Source organism: Panthera leo, chromosome D2 (genome assembly GCF_018350215.1).
Source record: "Panthera leo isolate Ple1 chromosome D2, P.leo_Ple1_pat1.1, whole genome shotgun sequence".
Classification (NCBI taxonomy): Eukaryota; Metazoa; Chordata; class Mammalia; order Carnivora; family Felidae; genus Panthera; species Panthera leo.
The window spans coordinates 16,222,693-16,241,092 of record NC_056689.1 but is presented as its reverse complement, the minus strand read 5'-3'; the positions used below and the strand labels follow the sequence as shown (position 1 = coordinate 16,241,092).

The 18,400-nt window shown below is 44.2% G+C and overlaps 1 protein-coding gene across 1 annotated transcript in view; it reads left to right on the top strand.

Annotated features, from left to right (window-relative positions):
- Positions 1 to 18,400, top strand: part of DISC1 (DISC1 scaffold protein) — a 358,119-nt gene that overhangs the window by 334,474 nt on the left and 5,245 nt on the right. Inside the window, exon 12 of the mRNA XM_042907612.1 lies at positions 12,785 to 12,902. Coding sequence (XP_042763546.1) covers positions 12,785 to 12,902 — 118 coding nt within the window. The remainder of the gene's footprint in view (positions 1 to 12,784; positions 12,903 to 18,400) is intronic.

Sequence of the window (18,400 nt, the reverse complement as noted above, 5' to 3'; positions counted from 1 at the left end):
GCCCAAGGAAAGGAAGTGGGCTCTTCTGATCAGCCTGCTTTGCCTCCTTTTTTTAAAACCACAGAACCACGTTTCTGTGCTCCAGGGCCTAACTGTGGCATTTCTTTCACTAATTAAAAGTAGGTCAGTGCTTCTGAGGAAACCAGCCTTGGGGGGCTCTTGGAGACTCTTTCACCTTGGAAATTCCTTGTCATTCCCTGACTAACGAAGGCTGAGGGATCGATAGAAAATTGTCACCTCCTAGATGGCAAGGACTAACGGCATTTGTAATGCTGGAGGCTTATCTGAGGACCGTGCGGTGGTTTCTTTGGAGTTGCTGAGAGATTTTTAAAATGCAGGGTTGCACATTTCTGCAAAATGAATTCACCCTCTGCCCCTCTTGTCATGCCTAGGCTCTGTCTGATTCTCTCACCTCTCCGGGGCCGGAGCTGCTAAAATCAGGAACTTCCTGTACCCCACAAGCTGGCTGTCACAACTTCCCGCCCCTTTGAGCCTGAGCAGGTGGGAGACCTGGGTCTGCATAGAGCGGAAGACGAGCTCTCCTCCTACTGGGTGACATCCAGAACCAGAATTAAACATTGGCATTTGTTTATTTATTAATTTTTTTAATGTTTATTTATTTTGGGGAGAGAGAAAGAGAGAGACAGAGACAGAGTGCAAGGTGGAGAGAGGCAGAGAGAGAGAGAGAGAGAGGGAGATACAGAATCCAAAGCAGGTTCCAGGCTCTGAGCTGTCAGCCCAGAGCCCGATGTAGGGCTCGAACTCAGGAACGGTGGGATAATGATCTGAGCCGAAGTCGGATGCTTAACGGACTGAGCCACCCAGGCCACTTAGTTTGTTTATTTTATTTTATTTTATTATTTTATTTTATTTTATTAATTAATTTAAAGAGAAATAAAGCAGGGAAGGGGCAGAGAAAGAGGGAGACAGAGAATCCCAAGCAGGCTCTGCGCTGTTAGCGCAAAGCCCAGCGTGGGGCTTGAACTCACAAACCATGAAATCCTGACCTGAGCTGAAATCAAGAGAGGCTTAATTGACCGAGCCACCCTGAAGCCCCCATTGGCACTTAAAAACAGTAATTCTGGTAGTTTCATATTTGCATCGTTTACAAAAAATATTCAGAGAGGCGGGGATACTTACCACTATACTAACGAGGAAAAAAATATTTAGAAATGCAAAAATTTTTAATCTGAAATGAACGCAGGTGAAAGTTGTCATTTGATTCTGTTCTCATAATTCCTCTTTATCAGTATTGGCAAGAGGCAGTTTGCAGAGCACATTCTCCTCACGTGGAATCCCTCCAACTGTGTTCTGTTTTCATTTTCTTATACAAAAGGGTTTTAGGATTTGACATCACTACCCCCAAGTCTGAATGCTTATGTTGCATAGAAATTATCTAAGTACTTGCTGATGGCATGACTATTATTTACAAACAGATTTTTCCTCGAAGTTTCTGGTAGAGTCTGGCCTTATTGGACTTTGATGTTCAACGGATGTATGCTAAAAGGAAAACAGTGTAAATTCTCTTGAGTGATCATGTGATATAAAATATAGCCTTTCAAACGTTGTCCTTCCTGTAATCTGGAAACCGTAGGCTAATTAACATATGCAAATTAACAGCCCATTCTTTCTTTTACTGAAACAACTTTTGTTGTTGTTCTGTTAAATGGTCCTATTTAGAACCTGTTTCTCGGCACCTTCTCTGTGATAAGTGTGCAGATACGTGAAGACAATTTATTGCTCAGTTTGACCGAAAGACATCTAAATATTTCAAATGCTTTCCTTACCACTCACAACATCTGGATGCTTTTAAAAGAAATACCCACTTACTCCGGGTGTAGCCATATAACTTGGGTATTTGGATGAATACTTGTATTACATGGAGTAGTAAAGATATGCCTTCAATTTCTTAATTTGTGCCTCTCTGCTTGCTGGCATTAATGACTGTAGAATGGTTCATGTGTAAAGACAAATACTCATGGAGTCTATTTCAAATAGATGTACAAGATATTATTTGTAGTACGGACAGGAGTTTTTCTTAGGTAAATATTCTTTATATGGACAATAAAAAGAAAAGAAAAAGAAAACCATATAGCATTCCTGGAATGTATTTGCCAAGCAAATATTTTGGAAAACAGCCCAAAGGAACATATTTAAGGCTGTGATTTTAATACCGAGCTAAGGAAATGCTTTAATGCATCAGCTAAGCTCACGGATGGTGGTAATCACATCTGGTTTACCTCAAGCTATAGAAGAGGGAATGAATCTTAACAGCAGAACAAACATCATGAGGCTCAAGTCACATTTTTTTTTTTTTTTGCAGGTATGTATATGTGCAGTGCGGGGTTTTTTTTTTTTAAACTTAACTACTGCCGTGGCTCAAGTGATCCATTAATGCAAGTGGCTTGCCAATCATAAGGGAATATTGCTCTGTCACCTGTCCTTTATTGTGTAGCCTGTGGGTTTTAGTGCAGGAAGTAAATACGTTTATGGATATGCAACTACTGCTGATGCCTTAGCACGTGGCCAAGGAAAACGGGGGTCGAAGTCAGCTGTTGAGTTACAGCAAAGAGTAGGGTATCCAAGGTAGGGACTTCTTGCCTTCACTGACCTCATTCCCTAGCAAGGAGGGGGGAGGGTATTTGATGACTTTGAAGGGTAGCACCCAACTCAGTGCATTTCCCACATGACATGTAGACCTAAAAGTTCCTTGTTGATTTTATCAGGTGAATTTTGAAATCATAGCAATAATTCTTACTTTGGTTATAAGGTTTTCCCATTTCAGACATCACACTGCCTCTCCCTTTGGAAGTACTTCTGACAGCATTAAAAAAAAAAAAAATCAACAGTTTAAACTTCTCGGTCCACTGACTCAACGCAAGGTGTAGCCCATCTGCTGAGATTTGTGGCGGATCACCAGTGATGGACAACATTTCTGGAAATGTGTGCTCTGTTAGGGGCGGGAGCCTTTCATAAATAAAGTTGGCAGCTACGGCGTTATCTGCCTAACTAGCAAAGTAAAGTACACGGCTTCCTGTTCACACGCATTTTCTACTCAGAATGAAAATAATCGATATGATTTCCTTACCGCTCTAGGTGCAGCCTGAGGAGATATTGTTACCAGATACTTACCAGATACTTGTTCATTTCGAAACAATTACTATTACGTAATATATTCCCTATCCTTTGCGTCTGTTTTAAATGAAAACGTTCAATGTTGGTATGTTCGAAATGTCTTAGGCAAGGATTGGGAAATACGGCTAAGTAAAAAAGTTCTCGGAGCCCCGGGCCACGGAGTGTGTGACTGGTTTTCACCAGAGTGTGAGATGTTGACATCTGTTCAGACTAGCACCTGAATGCAGTTTGGGATCTGAGGGTAAACTTTTGTCAATCAATGTTGTAGAAAGTCATTTTGATGGGAAAATCCTGCCCGGCAAAGGAAATCCTCTTTTCTGTTTTAAATCACGCTTCCCGGGTTTGGTGAGTAGGATAGCTATTTGGCATCATCGCTGATTCAACACAGCTGAACATTTCTGCCCACACATTCAAGTCTATAGGTTTTGGTCATGAGGTGAGTTAGGCAAATTATATCTGAAATGCCGCCCGGCCGAGTTGGTGCTCCCGAATCGCACCCATGTGGGACAGAAGGGGAGATGTACGGCTTTTTTTCTGAGGCACCTGCAAGATGCATTTGTATACAAGGGACTCGCCAGTGACCCTGGAAAGCAGGGAAGGATCCCAGGCAAGCCTGTTCCTGTCTGCACTGAGGGAAAGGGACTGCGTTCAGAGAGGTGTCCTCACCGGCCTCCCGCCTGGCTCTTCGCACTCTGGCAAGAGGATGCCACGGGCATTGCAATGAGAAACAGCCTAGCTTCCTCTAGACGTGGTGTAAAGAAGGATCCCCATTTGTTTCTTCCACAAATATTTACTGAGCACCTCTGGAGTGCTAGGCAGGGCATTAGTCACTGGGTTCAGGGATGGCAAGACACCCTGTGCTACCTTCTGAAGTAGCAGGAGGGTATGTACCCATTAAAAAAAGTAACATGCTTGAGTCCTAACTGGGTTGAGGTGGTATAGGAGATCGAGGGATCCAGAAGCCTTCCTAGAAGAAGTGGGGAAGAAATGGAACCTTTAGGGTTAATATATATTATATATATGAATATTATATTATATATAATATATATCATATCATATCATATCATATTATATTATATATAGGGGCATCTGGGTGGCTTAGTTTGTTAAGTGTCTGGCTTCAGCTCAGGTCATGATCTCGTGGTTCATGAGTTTGAGCCCCGCGTTGGGCTCTATGCTGACAGCTGGGAGCCTAGAGCCTGCTTCAGATTCTGTGTCTCCCTCTCTCTTTGCCCTTCCCCTGCTTGCACTCTGTCTCTCTCTCTCTCAAAAATAAATAAAATATTAACATATATATATATATATATATATATATATATTTTTTTTTTTTTTTTTTTTTTTTTTTAGAGAGAGAGAATGAGTGGGGGAGAGGCAGAGAGAGGGAGACAGAGGATCTGAAGTAGGCTGCACACTAACAGCACAGAGCCCGCTTCAGGGCTCGATTTCACAAGCTGCAAGATCATGACATGAGCCAAAGTCGGACACTCAACCGACTGAACCACTCAGGTGCCCCTACAGGGTTTGTTTGTTTGTTTTTTTTTTTAATGTTTTTATTTATTTTTGAGACAGAGAGAGACAGAGCATGAGCAGCGGAGGGGCAGAGAGAGGGAGACACAGAATCTGAAGCAGGCCCCAGGCTCTGAGCCATCAGCACAGAGCCTGATGCGGGGCTCAAACTCATAGACTGTGAGATTATGACCTGAGCTGAAGTTGGACGCTTAACCGACTGAGCCACCCAGGCGCCCCTTTTTTTTTTTCTTAATGTCTTTATTTTTATTTAAGAGAGAGAGAGCGTGAGAGCAAGGGTAGAGGTCCAGAGAGAGAGAGAAAGAGAGAAGGAGAGAGAGAGAGAGAGAGAGAGAGAGAGAGAATCCCAAGCAGGCTCCACTCTCAATGCAGAGTGTGACATGAGGCTTGATCCCACAACCCTGGGATTGTGTCCTGAGCTGAAATCCAGAGTCAGACGCTTAACTGACTGAGCCACCCAGGCACCCTGAATCTGCAGGGGGTTGAAGAGAGAGATGGTATTAGCCAGGCAGAGAAGGGGAAATGCTGAACAGTGTGGCCATTTACCTGGTGATGTTTCTTTCATTCTGACCCATAGGGAAAAATCCTCCTAGGGCTAAGTGAGGGGATAGAGGTACAGAAAGGAAAAAAAAAAGCCATACTTTGGATTGCTGAAAAGATGGCCTGATGGGGCAAATTACTGGAGAGTTTTCAAAGCCAGTTGGAAATGCCAAACAACCTGTAATTCATCCATTCCGAATTGCAAATCTGACAAAATTCCATTTCAGCTAGGAACACCAGTGACTTTGTAGTGGGTGATGTGTTTATTTATCAAGGATCGGTCATGTGGGGTTTTTGGTTTTGGGTTTTTTTTTTTTTTTGCCACATTTAATTTAATAATGCAAATGGAAACGAGTGTTACAAACCAGCCTCATGTTTTATGGGCATGTGGACAAAAGGTTCCTGGCTCACCCCTGCAGCCAGCTTGTCCTGTGGCCATTATCACCACCTCCAGCTGATACGTGTCTGAATCCTGGAGGATGCACCCCCTTAATGACACAGAGCCCTCCAGGAATCAGAGCAGACTTCGCAGAGTTCTGACGGTGGAAGAGAGGAGAGGTCACATCTTCAGGCACTGTTTACTTCTCTGATTTCTATCCATCATCATTTTGTGCCCTCCCCTCCCCCCCCCAACTCCCACCCTGGGCCAGCCCAACAAGAATCCCTTTCTGTGTTTCCCCTCTGCACGGCTAAGTCAGACCCTGAGGGAAGAACCTGCTAGATAGGGGAGATCTGTATCTTAGACCCCAACCTGCCCCTTTCTCAGTGTATGACCTTCAGGCTCTTTGAGATGCTTTCCGTGTGTACAAAAGGAAGAATTGAACTAGATCATTTCTAAGTCCCCCCCTGCCAGCTCCAATTCTCTCTGCTCCTAGGTATCAAGATCCTCCGGGAAGGGCTCATGACATCCTTAGTGGCCCTGACTGAGGTGGCCCTTTATAAATGCTTGCATTTGATGTCCTGGAAAACAAGGTGGGTGTTCAGATGAGGGGTTTCATTGTCACGCAGTTCTATCCCAAGCTGTCGACTCCCGAACAGTATGGCTGACTTACAGTTCCCTTTAACAGAAATGCCAGAGATTTCTGTTAAAGATTTCATGGAAGAACAACTTCTTTGAAAGACAAACAAGCAAACAAAACCCCGTTAATAGCTCCTGTTTCCTTTGCTTGTCTTAACTCTCCATCGGGGTGTAGACAAATAAAGCGGATAAAATCGGAAACTGGGGTATGGTTGATGGCAAAGCCCCCCCTGCTCTCCTGCCACGTCATCTCTGCGGCGTAAAGCCTTAAAACCCACTGGCTTAAAAGAACACACTCAGGAAAGGCGTTCTCAAGGCAAGAGAGAAAGCATGCTTGATGCTTCCCATAGAGGCTGCCGTCTTGCGTGACTGTAGAATGTGCACACTCACGTTCTGAGGAGGACATAGCCATTCCATGCAGAGAGTGTGCCCCCCGGGGTGAATGTGAGACACCAAGGCAGAAATCCACTGGCCTGTTCCTTCTACCTCTTGTGCTGGAAGCCCCTTCCTGTGCGGAGACGTCTGCTACAGGAAGAGTCAATTCTCCCAAAGGCAGAAGGGAGTGAGGCCCTGTTGGTGTTATCGCAAGCAGATATGTTGCTGAGGGTGTGTGCCTGCGCTGGTTCGTAGCCCTGCCTGCACATCTGACCGGGAGCCAGGGATCTGGGGACCAGGCACCAGTGGTAGTGGTGGCTCATCAAGATCTCCTTCTTGAACATCTCAGCTCATTGCTGCAGTTCTGAGCACGGCTGGGACCTCCCCACCTGGGCCCGGCGTGGGCATTAGCATGTGGTTGCGTTTCAAGAGCTAGTCAGTGTTGGGTGTGGCTCTTTAGCTGGGACCGGTGGGAGTGTACTTCCGGCTGGCATTCTTCAACAGTCCCCCCCACCCACGCGGGATCCTGTGCGGTAAAACCTGCATAGCCTGCTGTGCTGGCTACGACAGCTGCATAACAGATCACCCCAACTTAGTGATTTAGAACATCCGTTTGCTGTACGCATAGGTCTGTGGGTCAGCAATTTGGATGGGGCCTCGTGGGGAGGGCCGTCTCTGCCCCACACTGTTTGAGCGTTAGCTGGATGACTGGATCGTGGAGCTTGGAAGCATTTGAAGACTTACTCCCACCCACGTCTGGCTGATGGGGCGAATTAGTGGAGAGTTTTCAAAGCCACTTTGAAATGCCAAACAACCTGTAATTCATCCATTCCGAATCGCAAATCCTACAAAATTCCATTACAGCTAGGAACACCAGTGACTTTGTAGCGGGTGCTGTGTTTATTATCAAGTCATATGGTCATGCGAGGTTTTCATTTTTTGGCTTTTTTTTTTTTTTGCCACATTTAATTTAAAAAAAAATTTTTTTTCTTAACGTTTTATTTTACTTTTGAGACAGAGAGACAGAGCATGAACGGGGGAGGGGCAGAGAGAGAGGGAGACACAGAATCGGAGGCAGGCTCCAGGCTCCGAGCTGTTAGCACAGAGCACGACTCGGGGCTCGAACTCACGGACTGTGAGGTCATGACCTGAGCTGAAGTTGGACACATAATCGACTGAGCCACCCAGGCGCCCCTTGCCACATTTAATTTAAAAATAAAAATGGAAGCAAACGTTACAAAGTTCAAGCCAAGAGGAGCCTAGTGCATGAAGAGCACTGGGAGTCTCAACCAGACACCCACACATGGCTTGACCACGGACCCTGGGCTTCCTCACTGCATGGAGACCGCGTTCCAGGGCATGTGATCTGAGAAAACGTCATCTATTATGAGCTGGCTTTGGATGTCAGGACAGTCACCTTTGCCATGTTCTGTCCATTGAAAGATTCTCAGCGGCCCAGCCAGGCTCAAGGTGGAGTTGGGGAGGGAATAGTAAACTGTCTCTTGACAATAAAGAGGCAAGGTTCTGGAAAGCTGTATTGCTGTGGCCACACAGGCACTCTGCTCTACCTGGGCATAGCATGGAAAATACAAGGAAGTTCTGACCAGTCCCTCGAGTTTAAGGTTAACAGGCAGGACCTCTGCAGCTGTGCTCAGCTTGTATTAATGGCTCTGGTCCCACTTTAGCCTCTACAGACAACTAGGATTCCTCTGGAGAGAGCAGAATTTTTCACCAGCTTGGTAGAAATATGTAAGTCTGCCCATCATTGGCTGTCACTGCTCGGGTGGGGTCTTAACCTAGATTCCCAAGGTTCCAAGTGAGAGCATGAGAGTAGAGCCATAAACTCCTCAAATAACACGCATCTGAGGCCACACGCAGGACCAGGAGTTCAGGAGCAGAGTCGGCCGGGCCACCGAGTAGTGGTTTGTGCAGGAACCTTGTAGAGATTCTGTAACTTAGGGAAACAGCCAGTGTCAGGATGCCAGGCAGATCTTCTGTTAGTGGTCATAGAACCTTGAGCTCTTTGAATCTGATTATTTTTGCCTCTTTGTGTCCTTTTATTTAATATGTAGAGATATTTATTTATTTATTTACACATTTATTTGTTTATTTATTTATTTATTTATTTATTTATTCATTCATTCATTGCCTGAGCAGGGGAGGGACAGAGAGAGGGAGAGAGAGAATCCCAAGCAGCTCTAGGCTGACAGCGGGGCTCAATCTCACTAACTGTGAGATCAAGACCTGAGCCAAAATCCAGAGTCGTATGCTTAACTGACTGAGCCACCCAGGCGCCCCTCTTTGTGTCTTATTAATCTGTAAAATTGTTCTATAAAATATTCACATGTATTCCTTCCATACTTTTCCATTATGGTTTGAACTAGTGTTCTTGGTCACGTTTTTCTTTCTTCTATTTTAGAGATACGGAAAATACAGCAAAGTACAGAGAAGAATAAAAACTTTCTATAACACCACCCCTTGAAATAATAATTGTTAACATTTTCATGCTTTATCTATTATGTATTGCCTCATCATTAAATATTTTGTTAATAGCTAAATATGAATCGAATATACCAGAATTTATTTTAACCATCTTTTATTGTTCAGCATTTATTTCCTCTTTCCCATACTTCTCATGCAATTACTTTTGCATTATTGAAATGCATTTTTCTTTAACATATATGATAACATTTTCCACACTTATTTAAAAGGCTTAATAAAAAGTATTTAAATATAAATAAAAGTTTTTCCATTGTGATCGATTCTAGGAAACAGAATTATTAGATTAGAGACAATGAACAATTTAAAGTGTTTGTTATATGTCTGAATTTGGTTTCCCAAATGCACACAATCACTATCAGTCTGTACATAATTTTAAAAGGCAAACAGGTGGGAGTTGCCTGTTTGTGAGGGGATGTGGGGTGTCAAGCCAGGTTTTAAAGGAATTTAATTCAGCTTTGATTTATATTTGTTTCAGCCTGAAGATGAGGATTTTTTAAAATTTGTTAAATCTTTATTTATTTTTGAGAGAGAGATGGAGTGTGAGCAGGGGAGAAGCAGAGAGAGAGGGAGACACAGAATCTGAAGCAGGCCCCAGGCTCTGAGCTGTCAGCACAGAGCCCGACGTGGGGCTCGAACTCATGAACCGCAAGACCATGACCTGAGCCAAAGTCGGACGCTCAGCTGACCTGGTGGCCCTGAGCCTGAAGATGAGGATTAAGTCATTTGGCTGCATCTTATGTACTTTCTGTTCCTCGGGTCCATGTTCCGAGCCTATACTTTTCCCTCTCTTCAAGTGTATTTTCAGTCGTATATATTTTCCCCCGAAACACTATGCTTTTCTGGGGCACCTGGATGGCACAGTTGGTTAAGCATCCGACTTCAGCTCAGGCCATGACCTCATGGTTGGTGAGCTCGAGCCCCGTGTCTGCTCTGTGCTGACAGCATGGAGCCTGCTTCACATTCCGTGTCTCCCTCTCCTTGCCCCTCCCCTGTTCACACTCTGTGTGTGTGTCTCTCTCTCTCTGTCTCAAAAATAAAGATTAAAAACAAAAGCGCTATGCTTTTCTCCGCATAGGACTTGTGGTTTCACCTCTGTCCATCGTTTTCCTCCAGATGCTCTTTTTCAGCACGTCTCCTTTATTTCATGCATGACTGTGGCGTCGCTCAGTGCCCAAGGCCTCTGCTTCCATGCAATTTGTCTGCCTTGTAATTCTGCATCTTTGAATGATAATGTTATTACTTTTAGGATCAGTAAAATATGGACGTATATGTGATTGTTACATATTTGCTGTCTTCCCGTCATCCCAGCTGTGGTCAATTATGGGCAGACCTTCATGCACACTTCACGTGCCTTTTTGTCTAATTGTGTCCATTTGTCCTTGAAAATTGTATGAGGTTGTCACTAGATTTTTTTTCCCTTCTGTATATACATTTACTTGCAGTATAAAGGACTTCTCCAATATTTGCAATAGTTATTTGTCGTTCCCCTTAGCCCTGTTCTATTCTAAGATAGTTGACCAATTGGGATATAAACTCAAAAGCATTGTGGAGTTAATATAATGAATATTAAATTACATATCTGGACTTAATGATTATTCATGGACTCCAATTATAATATTACATAACTCAGGATCTCTAAGGCCTTTTTAACAGTAAATATCACCACACCTGGGCATTTTGTTGTTGTTGTTGGGTATTAATTGTAGCTTTGGTCGTAACCCTGCAGTTTAATCTAAATATATATCTTAATTCTTTTCCTTGTGCAAAATTCTTTTTTAGTATACTTTTTAAGACTTTCACTCTGGGTTGGGAAAATATGACTTTTACATTTGGTTAGATTTTAATTCTGAGTCTACTTTTTGCTGCTTATTTATCTATTTATTTATGTATTGTTATTAGTGTTTTTTTTTTTTTTACTGAAATATAATTGACATAGAACAGGGTGTAAGTGTAAGGTATGCAACATGTTGCCTTGGGATGTTTATGTATCACAATATGATTATCACCCTAGCTTTACCTAACGCTTCTATCATGTCACATAATTATCATTTCTTGGTTGTGGTGAGAATGTTTAACATCTAGTCTGTTAGCATTGTTGAAGTTTATAGTATAGTATTGTTGACTGTAATCACTGGACCGTGCATTAGATCTGTAGGACTTATTCATCTTCTAGAGACACGTTTGCCCCTTTGAACAACATCTCCCACCCCCACCCTCCAGGCCCTGCTAACCACTATTCGACGCTCTGTTTCTACTAAGTTGCCTTTTCGGATTCCACAAAGAAGTGATATCATGCAATATTTGTCTTTTTCTGTCTGGCCTCTCTCACTAAGCATTATGCTGCTTTTTCCCCTTTTCCCTTATTCTAAGATTCCCTATTTCCTCTCTTTTTTTTTTTTTTTTTTGACCTTGTTCATTCTTTTCTTTTAAAACTCTGTGGGCTTCTCTAAGCCAGGTCATGTGCTTGAGGGTCTGGGATGAGTGGATAGCCCATGCCTGTGAGAACCTAACGCGGATCAGAATGGCAGGCGGAATGGTGTGCCAGAAGGCAACGGGGCCATCCAGTCCGCCAAAATGCGGCTGTGTGTAAGGGTATGAGGGGACACAACTGGGGTGGGCCTAGTGGCAGGTTGTGAGAGGGGAGAGTGTGGCCTCTGCTCTGGGGTGGTTTTGTGGTGGCAAGTGGGATAAAGAGGGCACTTCGGGGTTCGTGTGTGGGACAGAAGTTTGAAGGGGGAGCACTGGGATGGAAGGAGCTCCAAGACTTGGATATTCATTCCCGGAACCAATGGATACCTTGTGCCCACTATGCGTCAGAAGCTCTGGAGCCCACAGTGAGCAAGACACCATCCACCTTGCTCTTATGGGGCTTGTGCTCGGGTAAAAGAGAGCAAATTAGCACCCGTGGTCGTGGCAGCAGCAGCTGCATATACAACAAACATCTAAAGTCGCCCTAATTGGGCACCTGGGTGGCTCAGTCGGTTAAAGCATCCGGCTCTTGGTTTCAGCTCAGGTCATGATCTCACAGTTCATGAGTTCGAGCCCCCCATCGGGCTCTGTTCTGACAGTGCACAGCCTGCTCGGGACTCCCTGTCTTCCTCTCTCTCTGCCCCTCCCCTGCTGGCTCTCTATCTCTGCCTCTCTCACAATAAATAAATAAACGTTTAAACAAATAAAAAATAAAATAGAGTCTCTTTAACTGTCTAACTTTCAGGGGTTGTGACTGGTGTATAAACAAATACCCAGTGCTCTGTTAGATCCCTATGCTCTTAAAGGAGTAGCTTCACAGGTCAACCTGGTTGTTCCTGTGGCTCACCCCAGCCTCCCTTGGATTAGAATTCCTATTATAATGTGAGTTTGCCTACGGATGCTGCTGGAAAACTCATGCTTCCCCTTTGATAATTCGACATGAGGAGTTGACATACTGGAAATAACCTTTGAAATGACCACAGAAGGGAGGTCACCTGTGGAGCTCGTCATTCGGTAACAAACTGAAATCGGCCCATGTCGTCTCAAGAATGACCTCCAGGGAAGACAGAGGTTCTGGCATGATTCTCCTGGGTTGCAAATCCGGGAGAGCTCTGTTGGGAGGTCTTTCCTCTGGGTACCACCGGGTACTACAGATGGGTTCATGGTTCCGAAAAAGTCTATAGCTTACGAGTGATCTTGCTCTTTTTCTCTGGCCAGGAGTCTTGGGTCCTTTCTGCCGAACTTGGAGAAAAATGTGAAGCCATCGACAAGAAGCTATTGTACTTGGAAGATCAGCTGCACGCGGCAATTCACAGTCATGATGAAGATCTCATTCATATCCTTTTCATCTTGCAGATGAAGCACCTGCTAGGTTCTTTTGTAAAAGCAAGTCTTAAAAAAAGACTCAGTGTTTCCATGCCCTAGCACATGGAAACAGATATTTATAGCACGGCACACCTTAGATCTCTGAGATAATCCTGTGTGCGACGTTTGCTCTCTAGCTTTTGGTAATTCAGCATTTTCGATGATTAAGCCTGACCGTTAAAAATTAGCCATGAAGTTCAGACCTACACACAAGGCCAAAACAAAATGCAGTTTTCAGCAGGTGGGAAGCTGGGTTTGTGGGGCTCAGATGGTGGTGACACGGACTGGCTCAGTTTTCTAGGGGCTTCTCTGTACCAAGAAACCCAAATCCATCTTTGGTTTTCTTTACCGTACAATCCTGCTCTGTAATGAGCAGTAGAGTGTCATAACTGACAGGACTTTGGATCATTCCCTTTCAGTTTCTTCTTGCACAACACTCCACATACTTGGTGTCCCATCCGCGGATGCCTTCACCGACACTAGCTGCCACTGAGCAAGGTGGCATGAGAACATTCTGAAGCATCGTTATGTGTCCGTATGGAGCCCTACATCCCGGGCTGATGGGTGGACGTCGTCAGTTCTGGTTAGTTATTTTGAGGGCAAATGGAGGGGTGAGTGGATGGATGAAGGGGTATGAAGCCCCATCCTGTCATTTTTGAATGATTCAATCAGAAGTGGGCATGTCTCTAGACAAAAACCCTTCTCCGTTCACTCATACTTTCTATTCAGTAGTGCGACTCTAATTACGTGTGTTTGCGGGAAATGTAGCTATAATGTGGGAAATGTAGTCTTCTCACTGCTGATTTACTTTTCAGAATTCCAGCTCTTTTTATACTTTATCTTGAGTGACTCTCTGTGTGTGTGTGTGTGTGTGTGTGTGTGTGTGTGTGTGTGTGTGTAAGTAGCTTTGAATGGTCAAGGACTAATCGTAATCACAAATATTCAGATCCACAGTTTAATGACGGAGTCAACGCTGTTTCCTTCTTCATTATAACCTTAAATCTTAGACCTAGGTTATTAAACTTAGCAGGAAATTTCTTCAACTTAATCAGTGGTTACTTTCACATTGCTCAAGGTAGATTTTTAAACGCAGACATTCTGTTCTTCATAACCTCCTGCCTCTTACAAAACTGGTGTTTAAGTCATTGTTAGAAAGTTGGCCAAAGAAACAGCAGAAGAATTTTTTGCATTTTTGCTTATTCCATGTTCATGGGTCACCTAAATTTGAGTACTTTAAGGGGACATGGGCTCCAGCAAATGGACAAATGAGTCTCTGTGCCTGGGAGCAAAGCACTGCAGAGAGTCAATGTGTATAGAGGGGTGCCTGGCCCCAGCCCGGCAGGTGGGGGCTTCCCCAGTGGGGCTTACAGTGATGTCAGGTAGCAATTCTGAGGGCAGCAGGCAGGGTCTGTGTTGATCTAGAGACTTAAATTTTCTAAAATTAATAGTCGAGTTTGTTTGTAGGGAATTAGGTTTTCTCCCTAATAGGGTCAAGTGGCAGGGACAGAGGCTGGGAGGGTAAAGAGCTGTGTATAAATAAGTTGTCCTCCAGCCAATCCAAGATTCAGAGGCAGTAAGACCGTGGACAATTGATAAAGCCTTGTTATGAGTCAGCTTTCTCGTCTGCAACAGTGTGACATGTGCCCAGCAGGTTCATGAGGCTAGATTCAGGAAAAATCTTGAACTTGTTTGGACATGACAAGTGCTAGGTTTTCGGTAGAAAATGACATTCTACAAGTCCATTTGCCTCAACATTTTCAGTGTTTGTGTCAAAAGCCTCAGCCACATCCCATTTATATGTAAGACCTTTCAAGGTAGGCGTACTCCATTATTTCGTCATGATGCTTGAATGACTCCACTGGTCACCACACAGTGGCCTGTATGAAAAGTTATTTAAGTTTAAAAAAACAGCTGTAGACGCCTAGGGTTCATTATTCCTACTTGAAAGTTGAGAAAACCAAGGCTTAGCAATTCCGTGACTCATCCGGGGTCATTTCTAATGAGTGGCAAGCTCCATGGTCCTCGGTCCATTTGGGAGGTAGCTCAACCTCTAAGGAAGTGGTCAGGCCTGTTCTGTGGACACAGAGATAGTCTAAAGTTTTTAAGGTATAATAAAAGTATTTCATTGACGTTAGAGTTTTTGAGAATTTTGCCGATCCTTGCGGAGATAAGCGGAGACGTAGTGGGGGGCATGTCAATCCAGGGCTGGGAAACACTGTTTTAGGTACTGAAGACACTCCCCTCCCCACCCCTCAAAGCAAATCTGTACTACCATATGGATTTCAATCCAAACTTTCCTCTGAAGCCCAAACTTTGTTCCGTGTCACTGACTGAAAGCAAATACACAGAAGGTATCTTTGAACTCATACAACACAGCCCTTAGACTGGAGTGGAGTATGGCACCCTAAAATAGAAAGACATATTTACAAGGCTCTGCATAGGCTCCCTGCACAAACCAAAGCCCTTGTTTCAAATTAGACCTTATCTACAGGTTCAAAGAGGCTGCTGAATCCGCCAGCCAAACTCTGACTGGTTTGTGTTTCCTTTCTTGATCAAAGATACAAAGCTGAGTACAGTTGAAAGAAACAGCTTGCCACCAACAACACGGAAGAATTACACAGTGAGTGTAATGTTTTTGTTTGATTCCATTAAGCACTCTGCCAGAGCCTAGCGCGCAGGTGATATGGCGCGAACGTGATTAACGTGAGTCCACAGTGAATGTCCACGTCCAGAAGATTCCAGCCCTGGATGCTACGAATGCTCTTTTGGCGTGTGGAGGGCACTGGGCTTCCACATAAGCCCATGCGTGTGAGAAAGCATTGTTAGTAAGGTGTCAACAGAGGGCTGGGCCACTCATCGACAGTGGGGATGCGTTTCCAAACAGATCCCCTGGGCATCCTGACTGGATATCGGGGCTGCGGGCAGCCTACTGGGAGTGTCCTGCTTTTATGAAGAAGACATTGGATTGACAGCTCCAAGAAGGGAAAGAAAATAGACCCCGTGTCTTCATCATCCTGACGGACTCACTAAATTACACGTAGCATGACCAGACGGTGACACAGACCCGTGACTGCTACTGTACCGGCAAGTGTCTGAAAAAAGTCTCCACCATTAATTGGAAGAGCCGGCATCACGGAGGTGACTCATGCCTGGTGCCTGAGGAGAGGACAGGAGGTGTGACTCCCCTGCCAGTCAAGTCGGGATTTCCAAGAGCATTAGTCTGAGTCTCTAGTGCAATTTCACAGTCCTTTGGGGTCCTAATTAGCAGTTCTGTTTTGAAAACCATTTTGAACGGTTCCTCCATGCTCAGAATGCTTTAACTGAAAATTATCCAAGTGAGGTGGATTTTTTTAAGCAGATTTCTTCTTGTTTTTTTTTTTTTTTCCTCCTTCAACTTTTACAACACACTTCCAGAGGGGAAAGAAAGAGTGCATCTCAGATTGGGACACTTTTGGCATTTTTCAAAGCCCCCCAGGCAGTTCTGCCCACCTCTGAATCACAGATGAGGTGGGACAGGCTGCTTCTCTTTTGGTTCTATTTGTGTCCATGTCCGGGAGACCATCATGGAATTCTGTTCTCTGCTTATTTGGAATGCATGGTGCCCAATCGATTCGTTTTGGTGGTGCCTGATGGCATGCAAATGCTCTAGTACAGCCAGGCGCGTGCACAAACATCACATCCCCCTACGATCCCTTGTCTGGCTCAACTTTCCAATGTGTAGCTTAAACAAAAGCAACAGGAGTCTGGGGAGATTTGCTGTGCCTTCTTGGAAATGTTTTCCCCTGAAGAGCTAAAAGGCTGGAAGAGACACCATGAGGATCACAGAACTAACTCTACTTGGGAATCTTACGGATAAGAAAACAGACCTTAAGAGGTTGTCCCTGAAAGCATCGTGTGCGCTGGACGGATGCAGATATGGTGGCCAGGATTTTTTTTTTCTTCCAGGGGCTTCCACCAAAGGGAGCCGGGTGGGGAGAGGAAGCCTAGGAGGTGGTGTGGGCACCGGGCTGTCCTCCTGCTGGCTTGGCACACTGCGAACTGGGCACTTGGTGGGCACCATGAAGAGTTTCTCCTGTAAGAGCATCAACCCCACTGAGGCAGGACACGTGTATGGGTGAGGCTTTCCTCTTAGCTCTTCAGCAACGGTGTTCCTTGCCTTCCTTTTTCCTGAAGGTAAATCCTCTCACTGTCAGCCACAGTGGCTGGGAAGGCATCACTGCTGATCCCGGAGAAACACTTTAGCAAATGAGAGGCTGTTTCAAAGGAATACTGTTGTCTCTTTTTGAATTGAACCAGACCAGATGAACTGACCTACTTTTGACCAAGCTACTAAAAGATTGCTTGGAAACCCAATTGACAGTCAAACCCTCAACGTAAACAAAAGGCCTCTTTGAAAGAATTTGAGGGTCTTTGCAAATGGCTGCCCCAACTGGCAATATCGTCTTACCACTGTATTCCTGGATGACATCTGTGAAAGTTGACTTAACTGGCTTACTTCTTTGCTCATTGCAAACATATTTTGCCATATTTTATTAGCAAGGGTATAAGAACTTAGACCCTTGTTTAATATGTGTATAGTCTATCCCAAAGTGGTAAAGAATGGTTTTGGGTTCCCAAGGTGTTTTTAAAGATGTTGACATATTAATCCTTGTGCCATTATTGTAATTAATGTGCTACTTTTCTTAGATGCCACAGATACCTAGTGACATATCTGTTACAGGGGAAATTTCTATTTAGCTATATAGAGGTCTCAATGGCACAGGTGTCACAAGAATCATTCAGCTCTTCGAGACTTTCTCTTATACTTACATGTAGTGAGCACCTCTATCTTATATACCTAAAATTCCTGTAATTTTTACGGGAGGTGTACTTTATTTGCTCAGCACTTGGATAAAAAGGAAGGCCAAATATGTCAGTGGGCTTCCACTTTGAGTTTATTGGACTGGCAATCAGACACTCTGACTCTAGATTCAATCACTTAGTAACCTCAAGATCTTGGTTAGCTGTATCAAATGGAATACAATGAGAAAGTATGAAAATATTTTTTAAAATCTGCTTTTCAGTATAACCTCCAAGTACATGTGTGCAGGCTGGATCTCACCCCAAACCTCAGACTCATGTCCCCTTCCTATTCGACCTCTCCCCTTGACTGACAAGTAGGATTTTCCAACAATTCCTCCCCACCCTCAAAAAAGTCCAACACGTACTCAGTCTCCTCCTTGATAAATTATAAGTTCATTACTTAGATAAAAAAAAAAATCCGGGAGTCATCCTCAATGCCTTTTCCTTCTTTCGCCTTCCACATCTGGTCCATCACCGTATGCCGTTGGCTCTACCTTCCGAACATATGCAGGATCTGGTCACCTCTCACCTCCATGGCCACTACCCAGGTTCAGTATGTGACCTTTTCCTGCCTTTTATTGCAACCACCTCCTCTCATCTCCATGCTTCTGCCATTGCCCCCTTTAG